This window comes from Mesoplodon bidens, assembly GCF_964165515.1.
Source record: "Mesoplodon bidens genome assembly, chromosome: 6".
Classification (NCBI taxonomy): Eukaryota; Metazoa; Chordata; class Mammalia; order Artiodactyla; family Ziphiidae; genus Mesoplodon; species Mesoplodon bidens.
Window position 1 is genome coordinate 51,769,072 of NC_138162.1, and position 22,946 is coordinate 51,792,017.

Genomic DNA, 22,946 nt, shown 5'->3' on the forward strand with positions numbered 1-22,946 from the left:
TTTGTGTAACTCTCCTCTTTGTCCTCTTACTCTAAGCCCCTAGAGCTATGCTGTCCAGTATGGTAGCTGCTAGCCATGGATGGCTATTGAGCTCTTAAAATATGGCTAATCCAAATTGAGATTTCAAAGACTCAGTATGAAAAGAGGAATGTAAAACATCTCACTAATATTTTTTCTATTGATTACATGTTGCTATGGTAATATTTTTGATATATTGGGTTAACTGAAATATTACAATTATTTCAACTGAAATATTACAATTATTTCACCTGTTTCTCTTACTTTTTTAATGTGGATACTAGAATAATTTAAATTACATACGTGGTTTGTTTATATTTCTACTGAACTGCTCTGTCCTAGTGCACTGTTATCAAGTGGCTGGAGACCCCATCACAGCTCCCAAGAATGCCAGATGTGGAAAAAGCTGATTTTGTGAGGCAAATACTGAAACACCATTGAGCTCTGCCTAATTCACCAGATTAGCATTCATTAGGGAAGGTCTAGCATATTTGGCCACAGGTTCATGTTAAGTTACTGTGTGATAGTTGATGTGAAAAGCTTATTGGAAAGTAGATGGGAAACACATACCTCTGAGCTTCACCAAATGGGAAAATATATATTAAAAAGGGTAGAAGGAATCTTCGAGTAGGTGAAGTTAGTATTGCTTGTGTAAGGTCCACGGAAGATAAGACCTTAACTTCCTCGATTTTCAAATCCCAAATCCTACCTGGATCTGACCTAAAAGCAATGATATTTATGATGCACTGAAGATAACAAATCTTCTATGGGTTTCCAACTCAAAGTGTGGTCTGAAAACCAAGAGCATCACCTCGGAGCTTGTTAGAAATGCAGACCCTCACGCCCCAGTCCAGACCTATGAAATCAGAATCTGTTTTAATAAGATCCCCAGGTGATGTATATAAGGAGCACTTTCTATGAGGTCCAGAGTCTTAACATGAAAGCATAATTAACTTTGGATGAAGATATCTTTGATTCAAAACCCTGTAATTCAGCAATAGACAGTTGAGTGAGCAGTCCAGGTATGTCCTAAACAATGATTTCCAGCAAGCTGGATCTCCTTGATATACCTGCTAGAACCTTTTCTCTTTAGGGGTGTGACTGGTGCCTACCTTCATTGCACTGCAGACCCTTCCAGCCTGTGGCACAGGAACACCCATAGGGGTCTGGGAGACAGAACACATAGGACTTGCATCCCTCTGGTCCACTACACCTTTCTTTACAAGTTCTGCCAAACGTGTGCAGTTCACAAGCTGTGGGTGAGAAAAAGATGATTCAGAGGCAAATAGGCAGCCCTTTGAAATGCAAGATTCTTCTTTTTAAGGGTCTCTCCTAGACCAGTGAACATGGAAAATAATCCAATGTAAGCTGTGGAATTGTCAGTGTAAACACACCCTTATGGCCCATTTTAGAGATAATGAAACTGCCTCACAGAGAGGACACTGCAGGCACAACCCCCAGTAGTACAGTTTGCGTACTGCACAAACCTAGGGAGTGGCGTTCACATCATAGATGTCGTAGATTTGTACACTTATTACAACTTTTCAGTGGTTGACAATAAAGAGCCTTTAAGAAAGGGCACCTTTTTGGAATTTACTCAAAGGTACCATATGGGCTCACAGAGGCCATTTAGCTTCCATTCTCAAATGCGTCCAGATCTAAAAATTCTAGCTCCGGCAACAATGGCTTTTTAAATCCACAGGTTACTCATCAAGCATTTTTGTGTGTGTGTGTGTGTGTGGTACGCGGGCCTCTCACTGTCGTGGCCTCTCCCGTTGCAGATCACAGGCTCTGGACACGCAGGCTCAGCGGCCATGGCTCACGGGCCCAGCCACTCCGCAGCATGTGGGATCTTCCCGGACCAGGGCATGAACCCGTGTCCCCTGCATCGGCAGGCAGACTCTCAACCACTGTGCCACCAGGGAAGCCCCTCGTCAAGCACTTTTGACTTACCCTTCTCACATGTTCTCCCCATGAACCCAGGAGGGCAAATGCATTCTCCAGTATCTTCGTGGCAGATCCCATTGTTCATACAAGCAGTGCAGACACGGTTACATTCACGTCCCCACTTCTGAGCTTCACATCCTTTTTTTTAAGGAAAACAAGACTATGGTGAGTGGAGCAACTTCATTCCCCAAAGCTTTATTGAGCACCTGATACATGTTAGTCATGTGAGTGGGCACTGGTGAACGAAGATAAATAAAACACAATCTCTGCCCTCTAAAAGCTAAGAGTCCAATGTGGGAGACAGACATGTGATAGAAAATAATGATAACGACAAAGACAGAAGTACCTAATTCTGCCTTAGGGTTGGAATAGGGCATAAATGAGGGCTTCTCAGAGGAGGTGGTATGTGCGTTGAATCTGCAGGACCCACTAAGTGACAAAGAAGATAAGGTTGGAGAGCGTGTTCTGGGCAAAGGCTAGGTCGGGAGGAAAACACGGCATGTTTGGAGAGCTGCAGTTACGTTAGAGACAAGAGCAGTGGTTTTCAAAGTGTGACCCCTGACGAGTAGCATCACTATTACCTGGGAATCTGTTAGAAATGCAAATCCCAGACTCCCATCAATGACCTACTGTATGAGAAACTCTGGAGGTAGCCTAGCAACCTATGCTTCACAAGTGTTTCAGATAATTCTGAGGCATGCCAGAGTTTGGGAATCTCCAGTGTAAACAATGTGGAGAATAACCCAAACGGGAAAAGAATTTGAAAAAGAATAGATCCATGTATATATGTAACTGAATCACTTTGCTGTACACCTGAAACTAACACAAAATTGTAAATAGTTCAAGATAAAATAAAGATTAAAAAAATAAAGAATGTGGAGACAGAAGACAGCTAAAAGGGGAAGCAGGAGCTAGTAGCCCCCAAATATTTTTCAGGTAGAAAACATATAAGAAATGAAGCAAGATACAAAATTGAAAGTACAAGAATGGTAAAATGCTTCTAGATTCATATTTCCTGGCTCTTTCTCTCCAGCACTTGGTGATTTCAGATTGTTATTTAGGATACCTTCTGATAAGGAAAGCCCAGGAGGAGCGGGGTAGGGTGACCCTTTGTGGTCAGGAATTTAGTTTAATTTTTCTTCTGAAAGGAACTAATGTCTTTGTCCCTGAATATTAGTCTCACGGTGGTAAACTTGGACCTGTGCCTACAGCTTATAATATTTTTGGCAAGAACTCCTAGTTATCAGTATTTTCTCTAAAATAATCAGGAAGACTGTCAACACAGACCCAGGCTTACAGGCAACCACTTAATTGATAAAGCTACAAAATGTCTCAAAGCTAATATTTACATGCCTTAATATATAAAGGGAAAAATACTTCTTCACAATTAGTGATTTCTTGAGACCAGACCACAGATTATCTTCACATGATGAAAACTAATGATAGCAGACACTGGAGATGAAAGGGGTTCTCCTGTTACATTAAAGTATGTCTCTAACCCGGCACCGATCTGAAGACCTGTCCCAGCTTCACTCCTAATCCTGGGAAAGAGGAAGGGATTAAGCTCAAGGAAATACTTAAGGTGATCTCTTAGGGATGCAGAAGGCAGGAAAAGAGTTCCTTGATAAGCAACAAGTATGCAGTTAGGCTTCTGTTATTTTCTTCAAAAGCCTCGTGGTTTTGTATTTTAGGAAACCATAGATCCGTGGCATACAGAGAGAAATCTTATAAACTTAAATGTTTTCGAGAAATCTTTTGCCATGGAGAGAATTTACGCCGAAAAGAAATCCTACACATATAACCAGTATGATTTTTAATACACATCTTTAAGCACTGACTATTCCTAGGGTTCAAATGTACCTGGAGAGATACCTTACAGCTATGAGAAATGGACAAATGCCTTCAACTGTACCTCATTTTTTAGTAAACATCAGAGGTCAAATGGAAGGAAGTACTTTTAAATAGGATGGTTGTGGCCCAACTCAAACTTTCTTAGAATGATTTTAGATATTAGCAGTGCTTCTCAAACAGTTTTATTCAAATAAGAGCCAAAGAGAATAAATATGCTTCTGGCCATCTGAAAAGGAGACAACTTGGAGATCAAAATGTGTTTGAAGTCTTTTGCTTTATCTTAAAACTTCAGGGAAATTTAAAATTCTAATCTATGATAAGTCATGTTTGTTTTGTCATTTAAAAAAAAAAAAGCTTTAAACCTTTTACCATATATCGACATTTGATGTTTTTGATATTGTTGGAAAATCTGCCAAGTTAGCCCAGACTCTGAGTGCCCCTGGTACATGGCGCTATATCACACTGGAGAGACCATCTTAATGAAATGAATGCAAATTGTGTCCTTGCCAGTCTGAGAGTAGAGAGGAATGAAAGGGGATTTCACCTGCCCAAACTAGATGAACCACACTTTTCATATGTCTATTGTCATATCGCAGTATCTGTTTATCTATTTATGTATGTACCTGCTCTGCTTGGGAATTACCCCAGGGACAGTGATTCATCTTATTATCCTTGTATTCTCAACACCAACACAATGCCTGGCAGAGATTTATAATCAACACGGATTTGTTGCATGCATGAATGAATGCATAAATATAATGCAAAGCAAAATAAGTACTCTTCACAAGTTAGCGATGCTAATCATTAGAGGAATGACAGGGCATCCCTAGTACTTAGACCTGAAGGCCTGAACATTTAATCTCATGAATACCTAACATAATCGGAGAAAATTCAGGGCAAATTTTTTGCTTTCTATAGATCAATTTTTTGTAAAAACCACTGGTGACAGTTACTACCCACTTTGATAGTTATAATGGGGGAGAAGTTTACACCAGTTCTAACTCTTGCATTTTCCAAACCTGAAAACAGAAATCACATTTGAGAGTTAAACGATCTGGAAAGTTGGGATTTACAGGAGACTTAATGTTTAACTAGATATTAGGCCAACCCAGAAGGCCCAACTCATCTCCCTGTAGCAGACACCTTTGGGGGACACTGTCCAGCTCACAGTGATTACCATTCTGTATGTAGTATGTGGCTCCACCCTTGTCTATAGCTCACTGGTCTAGGCGAGTAGATACCTGACACGTGTCTGGCCAATCTGATTGTTCATCCTGAGAGTTCAGCATTTAGAAGTAAAAGAAACATCACTGAAGCTAAGTTAGGGTCATGGTAGCATCCTAAAGTCCACCCTCCCTCCCCGGTGCTGAGCCCCAGATCTTCCCTGGAAGATCTTTTCTGGAATTTGCTTATCAGCTTTTCCATCAATTTTTTAAAGTCTTCAGTATACTTTCAACTAATCCCTGGTTTTTGCTTAAGTAGCCAGAGTCAGTCTCTGCTACTTCCAACTAAAAATCCTAACAACCACACCATCACTTACTCCGGACTATTAGCCTGGTGAAGGCCGAGGTGAAGAGGTTTCCTCCTATGTACCTGGCCGAGTACACTCCAGCATCCTGGGGCTGAGCATGAGGCAGATGCACTTCTAAAATATCAGGTACTTCATGCCGGGGCACTGAATGGATGAAGGAACCTGTAAGGGAGAAAAGTGGAGAACAATGGGTCACACTCAAACACTGCTGTTTCCTTGTCTGCCCCCTCCACTTGATCAGCTTTCCCTGGCCTGATACAGAAAATGTGCTCTAGCATATTAGATGGGGGGAGAAGAATGAAAAGGCTGAACTATCGAATGCGCTCCCAAAAGTTGAGAAAAGTATGGTGTTGGAGCAGATAGGTTAGTCTATAGGATCTACCACCAAACAGATGAAGGTGAGGGTAGCCTAAATTTTCATCTTCTGCAGGGAAAGGCAAACCGACAAAGCTGGGGAAAATGTCAGGTAAACTTGCCAACTAATCAATTGAGAGATAACTAGAATCACTACTCCAACCTGTAAGTCATTCATCCACAGAACTCAGAAGAGTCTCCATCAATATTTCAGCGGCATCAGGCAACAGCCACCAGGTGGTGCCAAACCGTAGTCAGACCCAGACAGATTTTGGGCAGAACCACTGCCAATTGGCTTTCCAGGCTCACTCTGGTCATTTCCTTAGCCTTGCAATCAAACAGCATCCCATTTTACATGGCAGAATTTGAGACCCCACGTATTACATCATGATGGGATTTTCTTGTACGTTCATAGTTCATATTGTGTATTTGTAAATGTACAATGTAGGTAGGTGCATTCATATATGTATAAAAATCTCCACTTTAATTTACTTAAGTAACCAAACACGTTACCTAAGACAGTTTCTATCATAGAATCTGATTAGCTTGCATCATAATAGCTTTACTTCAAATATCTGCCCCCAAGACTGCAATAAGATAATGACCCAGTATGTTTTATGCTATCTGATGTCTCATACAACAGTGTTGGAATGACACAAAACACATACTCACCGTTTTTGTAAATCACTGCATCTTCTTCTTTAATCAATACCTTTTTGAAAGATATGTTCACATTATCTCCTCTGTCCACAGTCATAGTTAAAGTAGCTGGTAGGAAGGAAGCTTTTAAAAGAGAGAGAAAAAACAAATGAGAAAATGAGGTTATATATCTTTTCCAGGAACAAATGAACCTTGAATCAGAAGATGAGGCCTATTGCTTGGCAAGAGTCAGCTGGTTTTCATGAGAGCTTAGAGAGCTACCCTGTGAAGGCAGAAGATGCCTCTGAACCATGCTCAGAAGGACCTGAGCTTTAGGTACATCTGCTTGTTTTCCTCAGCGCCTGCTGACCTGGGCACAGTGCCCTGGAAGACTCTCACACAGATACCGTGGTGCAGATAGTGACATGGGGCGGACCCAGGAGAGTGGTGGAGATCAAAGAGCACCGTGAGCCCTGGAATTAGACAGTCCTGGGCTTAAGGCCACCCTCTGCCACTTACTGAACCTTTTTTTTTTTTTTTTTTTTTTGTGGTACACGGGCCTCTCACTCTTGTGGCCTCTCCTGTTGCGGAGCACGGGCTCTGGACGTGCAGGCTCAGCAGCCATGGCTCACGGGCCCAGCCGCTCTGTGGCACGTGTGATCTTCCCGGACCGGGGCACGAACCCCTGTCCCCTGCATCGGCAGGCGGACTCTCAACCACTGCGCCACCAGGGAAGCCCTACCGAACGTTTTTGACCCAGTTATTTCACCTCTGAACACCTCAGCTTCCTCATCTGTAATTTAGGAGTAAAAGTATTTACCTTAAACGGTTGTTAGGAATAGTAAATGATGTATGCCAAACCCCTGGGTGCTTAGAAGAGGTTAGGATCCTTCCCAAATATAAACAAAGGCCACACCGCTGTGGTGACACGTGCAGTGTGGCCATGAGTGGCAGGGAAGGCAGGCAGGGGACCTCAGGGGCCACTTTCCGGGGCTCCCTCTCACCTGAGGAGGCGCTTCATTTAGCAATCTAACCGAACAGCTCTTGCTCTCTGCGACATGCCCTTAGGCTCCTGTGAGAACTATCTGACCATTTCAGGCTGTTGTTCCTTTCTCTGTGGTTTGTTTATATTTTCTGCTCCTTTGTGTGAAGATTGTTTAGCTGACCGTGGGACTTCTCGCTCAGCATTGTATTCTGAAAAGGAACTGAGATTCTCCACTCGGCTCAACTCCAGTGTGGCTTTACTTTTTCCCCATTCTGTGGTTTTTTATTATTTCAGACTTTGCGCCTCTTAAGCTCCCTGTTTTGGGTGTCGGAACACAGTCACACCAGAGTTCCCCTGCCGCCCAGCTGGCCACCTCCCACATTCATGACTCTAGGTGTATCGTTCTCTGCTGAGGACTAACAAAGCACATCCACAAGCCAGCCTTGCACCTTGGGCTTCCTGATGACACAGGAGTCTGACTTGTATACACAGTACGCATAGACTGATAGTCATGTGACTCAACTGGATCATGAAAACAATAAGCCCCTATTGACCAGGCATTGTTCTAAGCACTTCACACATATTTAATTTTCATAATATCTCTAGGAGATAGGCACTACAATTATCCTACTTTTACAAATGAGGAAATCAAGGTCCAGAGAGGTCAAGTAACCTGTTCAAGATTACACAGCAAGTTCACAGGAGAGCCAGGATTTGAAGCAGGTAGCTCAGCTCCAGAGGCCTTTCATAGGTGATATAACACCTTCTTTTATAAATGAGATAGCTGAGGCCTAGGTTAGAAGATGACTTGCTTGAGATCATTTGGATTGATTAATTAACTCACAGACCTTAACTATGAACACAATTCACTTATTCCTTAAACGGTGGAGAAGAAACTAGAAGGTAGTAAAAGTTATAAACAAAGACACTTCTCATGGATGAAAAATAATTGAGCTAAATTTCGGTTATCTCCTTTAATTTAATGATAATTAAAAACTGAGAGTAATAATGTCATTTTATGTCCATTGTTATTTTGTATAATTTCATAACAGCCCTGTGAAGACCAGATATCCACAGTCTGTCAGTGTGGAGATGGAGTTAAGGGTGACCAAGTCCCTTCCCAGTGCCTCCTAACAGTAAGTGTGAAAGTTGAGACACAAACTCAAGAGCTCCACACTTGTTCCAGACATCGGCCATCCAGAGCCATCCTACTCTGGGCCCGGCATTCTTACCTCTCACTTCCAGCCATTCTGAACTGTACTCAGTCCCTCGAACAGATCACGTGATCACTCACGTCCAAGTCATGAACTTTCTCCCTTCTCTTCTGCTCCTTCCTTTCCCCTGTGTCTCACCAAGTCCTCCTCATTCATTGGTCTCCACTTAGATGTCACTTTCTCCAGGGGCCTTACACAATCCTGGAGTCCAGGTTAAGTGCTGTCATACTGCCCTACATATACCCTGCCCTTCCCCATTACAGCCCCACTCATACTAGGCTGAGCATTCCAGGAGGGTAGGCTCATGGCGGTTTTGAAAGGCAGCACAGGGATCAGACCCAAGTTTACCTTCCCAGGTCCAACACGGGAAACCAGGGATATGAATGCTTCTAAGTTACAATAGTTATAAGACTTACCTATTAATATGAAATCATAATAGTCCTCATCAGATATGCATTTGGTAATGACTAAATTACATAGCAATGTATAGAAAATTGCTTAGGGAGATGTCAGGCACATAATAAGTATTCAGGAAATGTTAACTTCATTGTGTTGCCCATGTGTGGCACGAACAGAGGTTTAAGAATACTTGTGGAATGAAAGAATAGATGAATGAATCTGATTTCAAATTTTCCTATTTTCTTCATACATTTAACATGCTCATTTGAGTTATTTAGATACAAATGGCTCCTCTCAGTCAACTTCACAAATCATGTTTGGGAAATTGGATGTTCTTAAAGCAAAGTCATTTCTCAAACAAAAAGAGGAAGAAAAATAACCTAGGTTTCTTCTGATGGAACACTCTGTAATAGATCTTTGGATGTGAAAACGTTCCACACTTCATTTATACCTCCCTACCCCCAAATGCAATGTGCAGGGAGGTTTGAAAAAACTGCTTCTGACTTTTTTGGATGATGCCATTGATAAAAATCCCTTTGGCCATTTGGAGTATGTGAGCCAATTTAAGCTGTGTTTTGGCACATCTCAAATGGATTTTCCACTTCCTCCCCAGATGCACGAGTCAGCAGCAAGCAGGGATATAGTGATGTTTATCCTATCCTGCTGTGTCCCTAGGCAGGCACTCCTGAGTTCCCATGATGTTTTACCAGGGAATTAAGAGCGTCATGAAGACACAGTGTTGGAGGTTTTCTTGACTCACCATAAAGAATAGCACTTTCCTTACACCATATTTCAGCCATTGGATGGTCAACAAAAGAAAATCAGTTCAAGAGCTTGAGATGATGCTGTTATTCAAGTACAGGAGAGAAGGTACTTCCTATTTTTCTATTTTGTCTAAACCTCCATAATTATGTTAAAAGATGATATTAACATTTTCCACAGTTGAGTAGCAAAATTAATAGTCCCGCTAAATTACTGCTCATTCCAAGGCACTAAATAATGACAATTACTGAACATTCACTGTGAGCCAGATAATGTTGGTGATTTCATTTGATTCTCAAACGTACGTGGTAAAATCTCTATCTCCATTTATTTTTGCAAATGAGCAAACTATGATTTCAGGTAAGTAACTTGCGCTGGGTTATACCAGCGGTTGCAGAGCTAGGCTCAAACCCATGTCTGACTAACCTCCACTGCCATATCTCTGTGCTCTAGGTTGCTTTGGGGGGCTTCAACTAGAGTTGTTGTACTTTATAAAACAAGCGCTCAGAATTGGGGTGGGTGGTTAAAGTAAATGAGAGGGTATAGAGAGGGTAGTGCAATAAATACAGACTCTGAAGCCAGACCACTTGGCATTAAATCCTATTCCCACTATTTACAAACTGCTATTGTTATTATTATGTAAATTGTCCTGCAATGCCTCACTTTACAGTGAGCTTTCAGGCACATATCTACTGTGTAAATCAAATCTTACACTCATGGGAGCTGGCTTCTTGTATATACCATCTTACTCTTATTTAAAACCTAGGATGCTTTTGAAGATATTATTATACCCATTTCACAGATGATGAAAAAGGAGACCAAAAGAAATTGAATAACTTGCTGAAGGCCGTACAGCTGCTAAGTGGTAGAGAAGAATTAAACTCAGGTGAAGTTGAGTCTAAAAGCCATCTTCTCTTCACTGTTCCTCACTATCCATGCCTGCCTTAGCCTCATTTAACTGAACTTAAACTATGCTTTACCTGTGCTGACCTGGGCTCTCACTTTGGAAGGATCATTACGGTTGGTTTTTGATTCCCAATATTCTGTTTTAATTTGCTCTACGGATTCTTATTTATACATTTTCAGGACAGCCCAGAAAGGGCACTTCTCATGTCAATCCTGTGGGACCATTGGGGCACAAATCTCAGATCATCTTCATTCAGAATGTGGGCATATCAGCAGAAGGACATAACTCTTTACACAAGTCAGATCCCAAATGACACATGTGAAAAATAACAGAGCCGACTTTTCAGCCACGATAGCTTTGGCACACCTCACATCCCTTTGTTCAACCTCTCTTCCCTCATCAGAGAGCTGCATTCCTGGGAATTTCTGTTGTGCACTTTTCCCACTCGCCTGATGCCATTTAAAGGTGAATGTTATAGTTTTGCTAAGAGGGCCTTTTCCCTCATTTGTGAGGAATAATGATTTTATCACTTTGATCTTAAAACGAGCTTGCTGCCTTCAAATTTTTAAATTACACCATTAGCAAATTCAAAGAAATATTTTCAGGTAGACCCCAGCTAGGGGCTGACTCTAACCCCTTGCTACTCAAAGCTTTTGTGGTCCTCAGCCCAGCAACATCTTATCCCCTGGAACCTTGTTAGAAATGCAGAATCTCAGGACTCTCCCCAAGGATCTATTGACTCAGAGTCTGCATTTTAACAAGACCCTTAGGGTGATTTTATAAGCATTTTTAACCTTGAGAACCAGTAATCTAAAAAACCGACAGATTCCTATATAAAAAGCTGACAATCAGGATCCGGAGGAAGATGGCGGAACAGTAAGACGCGGAGATTACCTTCCTCCCCACAGATACATCAGAAATTCATCTACACGTGGAGCAACTCCTACAGAACACCTACTGAACGCTGACAGAAGACCTCAGACCCCCCAAAAGGGAGCCTGTGCAGCCCGCCACTGCCAGGGTCCCGGGACGCAGGGACGGTTTCCCGGGGAAAGCGCACGGAGCTCCTCGGGCTGGTGCAACGTCACGCCGGCCTCTGCCGCCGCAGGCCCGCCCCGCACTGCGTGCCCCTCCCTCCCCGCACTGCGTGCCCCTCCCTCCCCTCGGCCTGAGTGAGCCAGAGCCCCCGAATCAGCGGCTCCTTTAAACCCGTCCTGTCTGAGCGAAGAGCCGACGCCCTCCGGCGACCTACGCGCAGAGGCGGGGCCAGGTTCAAGGCTGAGACCCGGGAGCTGTGAGAGCAGAGAAGAGACAGGGAAATCTCTCTGTACAGCCTTGGAGGCAGCGGATTAAAGCTCCACGGTCCGCTTGATGTGCCCTGCGTCTGTGGAGTGCATGAATGGACAGCGAATCATCCCAAATTGAGGAGGTGGACTTTGAGGACAACATTTAAGATCTTTTCCACTTTTCCTTTTTTTTACAACGAATTATCCCAAATTAAGGAGGTGGACTTTGAGAGCAAGATTTCACACTTTTTCCCCTTTTCCTCTTTTTACAACGAATTATCCCAAATTGAGGAGGTGGACTTTGAGAGCAAGATTTTCGATTGCTTTCCCCCCGTTCTCTTTTTGTGAATGTGTATGTGTATGCTTCTGTGTGAGATTTTCTCTGTATAGCTTTGCTTCCACCATAGGTCCCAGGGTTCTATCTGTCCGTTTTTTTTTTTTAATAATTACTTTTTTTATTTTTAATAATGCTACTATATTTTATACTTTATTCTATTTTACTTTATCTTCTTTCTTTTTTTCCTACCTTCCCTTCCTCCCTCCCTCTGCCCCTTTCTTTCTTTCTTTCTTTCTTTCATTCCTCCCTCCCTCCTGTCTTTCCTCCCTCCCTCCCTCCCTTCTTTCTTCCTTTCACTCTTTCTTTTTCTTTCCTTCCTCCCTCCCTCCTTTCTTTCTTTCCGTCCTTCCTCCCTCCCTCCCTCCTTTCTTTCTTTCTTTCTTCCTTCCTTCCTTCCTTTCTTTCCTTCTTCCTTTCTCTCTCTCTCTTTCTTTCTTCTACTAATTCTTTCTTTCTACATTTTCTCCCTTTTATTCTGAGCCGGGTAGATGAAAGGCTCATGGTGCTGCAGCCAGGAGTCAGTGCTGTGCCTCTGAAGTGGGAGAGCCAACTTCAGGACACGGGTCCACAAGAGACCTCCCAGCTCCACATAATATCAAGCGGGAAAATCCCCCAGAGATCTCCATCTCAACACCAGCACCCAGCTTCAGTCAACGACCAGCAAGCTACAGTGCTGGTCACCCTATGCCAAGCAACTAACAAGACAGGAACACAACCCCACCCATTAGCAGAGAGGCTACCTAAAAACATAATAAGGCCACAGGCAGCCCAAAACACACCACCAGACGTGGACCTGTCCACCAGAAAGACAAGATCGAGCCTCAACCACCAGAACACAGGCACTAGTCCCCCCCCACCAGGAAGCCTACACAACCTACTGAAACAACCTTAGCCACTGGGGACAGACACCAAAAACAATGGGAACTACGAATCTGCAGCCTGCAAAAAGGAGACCCCAAACACAGTAACATAAGCAAAATGAGAAGACAGAAAAACACACAGCAGGAGAAGGAGCAAGATAAAAACCTACCAGACCTAACAAATGAAGAGGTAATAGGCAGTCTACCTGAAAAAGAATTCAGAATAATGATAGTAAAGATGATCCAAGATTCTATTTCCATGATCCAAAATCTTGGAAATAGAATAGACAAAATGCAAGAAACAGTTAACAAGGACCTAGAAGAACTAAAGATGAATCAAGCATCGATTAAAAACACAATACATGAAATAAAAAATACTCTAGATGGGATCAATAGCAGAATAACTGAGGCAGAAGAACGGATAAGTGAGGTGGAAGATAAAATAGTGGAAATAACTGCTGCAGAGCAAAATAAAGAAAAAAGAATGAAAAGAACAGAGGACAGTCTCAGAGACCTCTGGGACAACATTAAACGCACCAACATTCGAATTATAGGGGTTCCAGAAGAAGAAGAGAAAAAGAAAGGGACTGAGAAAATATTTGAAGAGATTATAGCAGAAAACTTCCCTAATATGGGAAAGGAAATAGTTAATCAAGTCCAGGAGGCACAGAGAGTCCCATACAGAATAAATCCAAGGAGAAATACGCCAAGACACATATTAATCAAACTGTCAAAAATTAAACACAAAGAAATCATTAAAAGCAGCAAGGGAAAAACAACAAAAAACACACAAGGGAATCCCCATCAGGTTAACAGCTGATCTCTCAGCAGAAACTCTACAAGCCAGAAGGGAGTGGCAGGACATAATTAAAGTGATGAAGGAGAAAAACCTGCAACCAAGACTACTCTACCCAGCAAGGATCTCATTCAGATTTGATGGAGAAATTAAAACGTTTACAGACAAGAAAAAGCTGAGAGAGTTCAGCACCACCAAACCAGCTTTACAACAAATGCTAAAGGAACTCCTCTAGGCAAGAAACACAACAGAAGGAAAATACCTACAATAACGAACCCAAAACAATTAAGGAAATGGGAATAGGAACATACATATCAATAATTACCTTAAATGTAAATGGACTAAATGCTCCCACCAAAAGACACAGATTGGCTGAATGGATACAAAAACAAGACCCATATATATGCTGTCTACAAGAGACCCACTTCAGACCTAGAGACACATACAGATTGAAAGTAAGGGGATGGAAAAAGATATTCCATGCAAATGGAAATCAAAAGAAAGCTGGAGTAGCAATTCTGATATCAGACAAAATAGACTTTAAAATAAAGACTATTAGAAGAGACAAAGAAGGACACTACATAATGATCAAGGGATTGATCCAAGAAGAAGATATAACAATTGTAAATATTTATGCACCCAACATAGGAGCACCTCAATACATAAGGCAAATACTAACAGCCATAAAAGGGGAAATCGACAGTAACACACTCATAGTAGGGGACTTTAACACCCCACTTTCACCAATGGACAGATCATCCAAAATGAAAATAAATAAGGAAACACAAGCTTTAAATGATACATTAAACAAGATGGACTTAATTGATATTTATAGGACATTCCATCCAAGAACAGCAGAATACACATTTTTCTCAAGTGCTCATGGAACATTCTCCAGGATAGATCATATCTTGGGTCACAAATCAAGCCTTGGTAAATTTAAGAAAATTGAAATTGTATCAAGTATCTTTTCCGACCACAATGCTATGAGACTAGACATCAATTACAGGAAAAGATCTGTAAAAAAGACAAACACATGGAGGCTAAACAATACACTACTCAAAAACGAAGTGATCACTGAAGAAATCAAAGAGGAAATCAAAAAATACCTAGAAACAAATGACAATGGAGACACGACGACCCAAAACCTATGGGACGCAGCAAAAGCAGTTCTAAGGGCGAAGTTTATAGCAATACAATCCCACCTTAAGAAACAGGAAACATCTCGAGTAAACAACCTGACCCTGCACCTAAAGCAATTAGAGAAAGAAGAACAAAAACCCCCCAAAGTTAGCAGAAGGAAAGAAATCATAAAGATCAGATCAGCAATAAATGAAAAAGAAATGAAGGAAACGATAGCAAAGATCAATAAAACTAAAAGCTGGTTCTTTGAGAAGATAAACAAAAATGATAAACCATTAGCCAGACTCATCAAGAAAAAAAGGGAGAAGACTCAAATCAATAGAATTAGAAATGAAAAAGGAGAAGTAACAACTGACACTGCAGAAATACAAAATATCATGAGAGATTACTACAAGCAACACTATGCCAATAAAATGGACAACCTGGAAGAAATGGACAAATTCTTAGAAATGCACAACCTGCCAAGACTGAATCAGGAAGAAATAGAAAATATGAATAGACCAATCACAAGCACTGAAATTGAAACTGTGATTAAAAATAATAACACTATATGAAAATAATTGTCTTTTGGTAGATTGTCCTGTCAGAGTTCCTTTAAGTGGTGGTATGACCATGTAAGCAGTGAATACAATTAAATTAGCCTATTTAAAAAAAAAAATCTTCCAAAGAACAAAAGCCCAGGACCAGATGGCTTCACAGGCGAATTCTATCAAAGATTTAGAGAAGAGCTAACACCTATCCTTCCTCAAACTCTTCCAAAATATAGCAGAGGGAGGAGCACTCCCAAACTCATTCTACGAGGCCACCATCACCTTGATACCAAAACCAGGCAAGGATGTCAAAAAGAAAGAAAACTACAGGCCAATATCACTGATGAACATAGATGCAAAAATCCTCAACAAAATACTAGCAAACAGAATCCAACAGCACATTAAAAGGATCATACACCATGATCAAGTGGGGTTTATTCCAGGAATGCAAGGATTCTTCAATATATGCAAATCAATCAATGTGATACACCATATTAACAAATTGAAGAAGAAAAACCATATGATCATCTCAATAGATGCAGAGAAAGCTTTCGACAAAATACAACACCCATTTATGATAAAAACCCTGCAGAAAGTAGGCATAGAGGGAACTTTCCTCAACATAATAAAGGCCATATATGACAAACCCACAGCCAACATCGTCCTCAATGGTGAAAAACTGAAACCATTTCCACTAAGATCAGGAACAAGACAAGGCTGCCCACTCTCACCACTCTTATTCAACATAGTTTTGGAAGTTTTAGCCACAGCAATCAGAGAAGAAAAGGAAATAAAAGGAATCCAAATTGGAAAAGAAGAAGTAAAGCTGTCACTGTTTGCAGATGACATGATACTATACATAGAGAATCCTAAAGATGCTACCAGAAAACTACTAGAGCTAATCAATGAATTTGGTAAAGTGCAGGATACAAAATTAATGCACAGAAATCTCTGGCATTTCTGTACACTAATGATGAAAAATCTGAAAGTGAAATCAAGAAAACACTCCCATTTACCATTGCAACAAAAAGAATATAATATCTAGGAATAAACCTACCTAAGAAGACAAAAGACCTGTATGCAGAAAATTATAAGACACTGATGAAAGAAATTAAAGATGATACAAATAGATGGAGAGATATACCATGCTCCTGGATTGGAAGAATCAATATTGTGAAAATGACTCTACTACCCAAAGCAATCTACAGATTCAATGCAATCCCTATCAAGCTACCACTGGCATTTTTCAGAGAACTAGAACAAAAAATGTCACAATTTGTATGGAAACACAAAAGACCCCGAATAGCCAAAGCAATCTTGAGAACGAAAAATGGAGCTGGAGGAATCAGGCTTCCTGACTTCAGACTATACTACAAAGCTACAGTAATCAAGACAGTGTGGTACTGGCACAAAAACAGAAAGATAGATCAATGGAACAGGATAGAAAGCCCAGAGATAAACCCATGCACATATGGTCAACTTATCTTTGATAAAGGAGGCTGGAATGTACAGTGGAGAAAGGACAGCCTCTTCAATAAGTGGTGCTGGGAAAACTGAACAGGGACATGTAAAAGTATGAGATTAGATCATTCCCTAACACCATACACAAAAATAAGCTCAAAATGGATTAAAGACCTAAACGTAAGGCCAGAAACTATCAAACTCTTAGAGGAAAACATAGGCAGAACACTCTATGACATAAATCACAGCAAGATCCTTTTGGACCCACCTCCTAGAGAAATGGAAATAAAAACAAAGATAAACAAATGGGACCTAATGAAACTTCAAAGCTTTTGCACAGCAAAGGAAATCATAAACAAGACCAAAAGACAACCCTCAGAATGGGAGAAAATATTTGCAAATGAAGCAACTGACAAAGGATTAATCTCCAAAATTTATAAGCAGCTCATGCAGCTCAATAGCAAAAAAACAAACAACCCAGTCCAAAAATGGGCAGAAGAGTTAAATAGGCATTTCTCCAAAGAAGATATACAGACTGCCAACAAACACATGAAAGGATGCTCAACATCATTAATCATTAGAGAAATGCAAATCAAAAGTACAATGAGATATCATCTCACACCAGTCAGAATGGCCATCATCAAGAAATCTAGAAACAATAAATGCTGGAGAGGGTGTGGAGAAAAGGGAACACTCTTGCACTGCTGGTGGGAATGTGGATTGGTACAGCCGCTATGGAGAACAGTATGGAGGTTCCTTAAAAAACTAAAAATAGAACTACCATATGACCCAGCAATCCCACTACTAGGCATATACCCTGAGAACACCATAATTCAAAAAGAGACATGTACCAAAATGTTCATTGCAGCTCTATTCACAATAGCCCGGAGATGGAAACAACCTAAGTGTCCATCATCGGATGAATGGATAAAGAAGATGTGGCACATATATACAATGGAATATTACTCAGCCATAAAAAGAAACGAAACTGAGCTATTTGTAATGAGGTGGATAGACCTAGAGTCTGTCATACAGAGTGAAGTAAGTCAGAAAGAGAAAGACAAATACCGTATGCTAACACGTATATACGGAATTTAAGAAAAAAAATGTCATGAAGAACTTAGGGGTAAAATAGGAATAGAGACACAGACCTACTGGGGGTGGGCTTGGGGATATGGGGGGGTGGGCTGTGACGGGGCGGGGAAGAGGCATGGACGTGTATACACTGCCGGGCGTTGGGTGGATGGATGGTGGGGGGTGGCCGCGTGGCGCGGGGGGATGGGCTCGGTGCTTTGTGGCCGCCTGGAGGGGTGGGATGGGGAGGGTGGGAGGGAGGGAGACGCAGGAGGGAGGGGATGTGGGAACAGATGTATATGTATGACTGATTCACTTTGTTGAAAAGCAGAGACTAATAAAAAAAAAAGCTGACAATCAGAAATGTGCAGAGGTGCATTATTTATCTGGATCAGTTTTACAATTAAAAATCAAATCCTAAAGAGCTCACAATGTCATTGTCTCATGAAATGACACATCCTCAGGCCACAGTCTCGTGTGGTTATGATGATGTTAATTTGGTGAGGACCCCTTCATTTTAGTTATAACCAACCCAGAGAAAGGGACTGAGGGTGAGGGGCCAGATCATTTCCATCAGAACAAGGAGAGGTCATTTCTGCTGGAATCTGTACCTTCTTCCCAGTAGACAGCATCAAGAGCACCAGAAGTCTACCTGCCTGTCCACGCTTGGGAGCCTTAGGGCAGAACAGAGTCATTAAATAATGTTTACAATGACATTTCCTCCAACTGCCATGAGTGTGGTGGACTGGCCTAAAGATACAGCTTAGGACCCACTTCTATTTTGGGAGAAAGGTTCCATCACATCACTGCTTTGTGAGGCATAGAAAGGAGTAATACTCTTCCTTTACAGAAGGCTCTCAAGGTCCTCCTTCAAAAGTTCTGGTGTTCTGTGAGCTGGGCCTGGGTACTCAACTTCTAAAATTAAATCATGTAGCCTGAAAAAAGGGCCCCAATTCTTCATCCCTCCCTGTATCCATACTCTTGGCCATGTAATTGTGTAATACCCTCCCATTCTGACTTTAGGCTCAGCTGTTCAACTTGCTTTGGGCGATAAAAGTGAGGCAGAAGTGAGAGTATACAGTACTAAGGCTAGGTTTCAAGAAGCCGTGTGTGTTTCTGCTTGTTCTCTTGCACCCCTGCTGTCTCCATGAGAACATATCTACATTAGCCTGCTAACAGATAACAGTCACGTGGAACAGAGCCAAGGTAGCCCAACCAAGGCCAACCTAATAAGCCAATATCCATACACATGAGAAAGCTGCCCAGTCAAGATCAGCCACCTATCAACCCAGCTGACTTAGGCTCACAAGCTATGAAGGCTTATCACTGTATATCACCGTGTACATCTTCTCACCGTGGTTTTAGTTGTGTGTTACACAGCATTACTATGTCAATAGATAACCACTATGCCAAGTAACTAATTAAATTGAGAGATGTTTCCCTTAATTTTTTATTTCTACCTTATTTTTCCTCTGAAAACATTAACTTCCGTTAAGAATACTCAGAGGCCAAGAAAACAAATAAGGAATCAAATGAAAAATCAATGGGAAAACTCCAAATAGCCCATAGTTTGGTGGTGGACACTTGTCTTCATTGCTGTGAATCATATTATATATACGTAACATGTTCATATCTCCATCAGGACCATGGAGCCCTTAGTAGAACATGTGATATATTTCATTTCATCTCATGCACTAGGCACAAGGTCTAGTGAAAGGATTGTATGTGAGGGAGTTGGACTAGATGATCTCTTATCTCTAATGCTCTCAGGCAGCTCATACCCAGCCTGAGTGAGCAGCTGCCAAGACAAGGGGCGGGTGTCTGCGGCTCAGTGGACCTCACCTGCCCACAACCAAAGGGCATGTTACCTTGTTGGCGCATCTTCATGGTCAGTATCCTTATTGCCTCTCCTCGAACTCGCCCTTCACAGAAATAAGCACCATTGATTTTACTGGCCTTTTCTCTCTTCCAAACAACTTTTTTAGCCCATTCTCTGGTTGCATCTTGAGTAACTTCCAGTGGATCCTGGTGCTGGTTCATTAAGGCTTCAAAGTCCCTTCCTATGATGATGGGCTCATGGGGGTGCCATCCAGAGGCGATGCAGGTGAGGGATGTCTCAGCGTCAGACACGAGAGGTAGGGAATTGATCAAGATCAGGTCCATGGCACCGTCCACTGTTGCTAAAAGGAAAAGAGGGAACATAATGTATGAGGAAGGTTATTAACATGGCCCCACAGGATAAGCTGGTGTTTACAAAGCCTTGTCTAAAAATAACTGTGTGAGCAGTCTTTCTAAAATGCTACTCTGATCATGTGCCTATCTCTCATTGGACAAAATCCAAAACTCTTTAGCATGGCATCAAGACTCTGCATCACCTAGACCCTGCTAACCACTCCTGCCCCATTGCACACCCTAGCTGTAATGGACTATCAGTTATTCTCCATTCCCAAAACAAGATGTGCACTAGCTGTCTTTACACACTACAGTGCCTGAGACATAGTTAAGTATTCAGTGTTTGCTGAATTGAGACAAATTCATGATAATGGCATTATTATCATTACCATGAACTGAATAAATAATTATCATTATTTATCATTAATTATTGATCAATTAATGATAATGTGGTTCTATCCCAATAATAAACTATTCTAAATAAATATGTCAATGACATACACCATATGCTAACTTTATAGACTCTCATCATTATCAAAGTATTGCCTGATTCCATATTAAATTCCACAAGGTAAGAGAGGGACTGAGTGAAGTCTACATTTCCCTCTGACCCTCATCTTTGAAATGAGCCTAATAAGACCTGTCTTGCAGAATTCTTGTAAAGATTAAATGAGGTAAACTACATAACCTGCCAAGCACTGTGTCTGCAATATACAGGGTACTCAATGACCATCATTTCATTTCTCTTTATTCTGTTTTCTGAACACCTAGCCCCAAACCTCAAATCTTCCCAAATGTAAAAAGAAAATGCTACCTGACTTTTAAGATTTATTTCCTAAGTGATAAAGCACATTTACAAAAAGAAAACCCTCTCATTTCACTTTCTCTCTCTCTCTCTCTCCCTCTCCCTCTTTCCCCTTCTCTTCTCATTTCCAAAGTTTCAAAGATAAGCAAATGGAATCTGTGGCTATTCTCTCCTCTTGGTGAATGTGGAAATACCAGGGATGTAGGTTGTTTTCTGGCTCCAGTGACGGTTGATTCTCAAGTCTACGTAAAATGATCAGGAGACTAGAAAGGTCAAGCACAGCGGGTGATGAGGGCTACTGGAGTCTCAGGGACCTTTATGTAGATGTAAAGTGATTCAAGTAGGTTCCATGTTATCTCATTTAATATTTATCAAATTCTCTCCTGGGAGTATGCACCATTATCTTATTTTTAAATAGAAAGAAATTAGGGCTCAAAAGATTGAGTGGCTTATTCTATCTTCCACAGCTATTGAAGTCAGAGCTGGAATTCAAATTCTCACTGGTCTTTCAGTTCCTTAGCTATACCATGCCCTTTCCTACCTCAAAACCTTTGGACATGCTGATCCCTGTGCCTGGAATGCTCTTTTCCGCTCTTTTCCATACTTTTCATGGCTAATTTCTCTCATCCTTTGGAGTCTTAGCTTAAATGCCTATCTTGTGGAGGTCTTCTTTACCTGTCTTATCTACAATGTCTACACACTCTCATCCCACCACCCTCAATTCAGCCTCCTATTTGTTTCCTTCATAAAGATTACCACAATCTGTGATTATTTTATTTGATCTCTCTCCTCCTAGATGATACATTCCATTAGGATGAGAATTGAAGCTGTTTTATTTGCATTGATTTACATATGAATATTCTACCTATTCTCAGCATATAGAGGACTTAATAAATATTTGTTGGCTAGATGGATGGATGGACGGACATATGGACACATTTTATACCAGATCTAATTCAATTTCACCAATTCACTTGGCTCCCACTTATTGAAAAATGAGGTTAAAAATGAAAGTTCTCTCCTATTTACAATAGCCAAGACATGGAAACAACCTAAATGTCCACTGACAGATGAATGGATAAAGAAGATGTGATATATATATACACACACCCCATGGAATATTGCTCAGCCATAAAAAATGAAATCATGCCGTTTGCAGCAACATGGATAGACCTAGAGATTATCATATTAAGTGAAGTAACTGAGAAAGAGACAAATACCATATGATGTCACTTATATGTGGAATCTGAAATACGACCCAAATGAACCAGTCTATGAAACAGAAACAGACTTGTGGTTGCCAAGGGGGAGGGGCGGTGGGAAAGGGAAGGATTGGGAGTTTGAGGTTAGCAGATGCAAACTACTATATACAGGATGGATAAACAACAAGGTCCTACTGTATAGCACAGGGAACTATATTCAATATCCTGTGATAAACCATAATGGAAAAGAATATGAAAAAGAATATATATATGTATAACCGAATCACTTCACTGTACAGCAGAAATTAACACAACATTGTAAATCAACTATACTTCAATAAATTTTTTTTAAAAAATGAAAGTGCTCTTCTGAGTCTAAACTGACCCCTTTGCCCATATTTAAAAGACTGTTTTGATAATTACTGAGTTCATGAGGGGGGAAAGCAAATGTTACGCTTTTACAAAATGCTATAGAAAGGTGATCAGTGGTTGCTGAGGATTTGGAGCTGACTGGTATTCATTTACCAGACCTTCTTATGCCAAGCACTGTGCCTGCCATGAAGTCCTCATACAATTTTTTTTTGATAGCATTTGCCAATGTTTGATGTATACAGTGATGTTTTGAGGATGATCCTATTAGGAGCTACATTTTTATCTGATTCACTAGGAAGAA

The 22,946-nt window shown here is 41.1% G+C and overlaps 1 protein-coding gene across 1 annotated transcript in view; it reads right to left on the reverse strand.

The window, feature by feature from the left end:
• The window catches only part of LOC308618579 (angiopoietin-1 receptor-like), a 66,262-nt gene extending 46,004 nt beyond the window's left edge, over positions 1 to 20,258 (reverse strand). Inside the window, exons 1-5 of the mRNA XM_081236631.1 lie at positions 19,963 to 20,258; positions 6,374 to 6,484; positions 5,357 to 5,509; positions 1,972 to 2,103; positions 1,131 to 1,271 (exon numbers count right to left, since the gene is read on the reverse strand). Of these exons, the coding sequence (XP_081092757.1) occupies positions 1,131 to 1,271; positions 1,972 to 2,103; positions 5,357 to 5,509; positions 6,374 to 6,484; positions 19,963 to 20,257 (832 nt within the window). The 5' untranslated portion in view covers position 20,258. The remainder of the gene's footprint in view (positions 1 to 1,130; positions 1,272 to 1,971; positions 2,104 to 5,356; positions 5,510 to 6,373; positions 6,485 to 19,962) is intronic.
• Between the last annotated feature and the right edge of the window lie 2,688 nt (positions 20,259 to 22,946).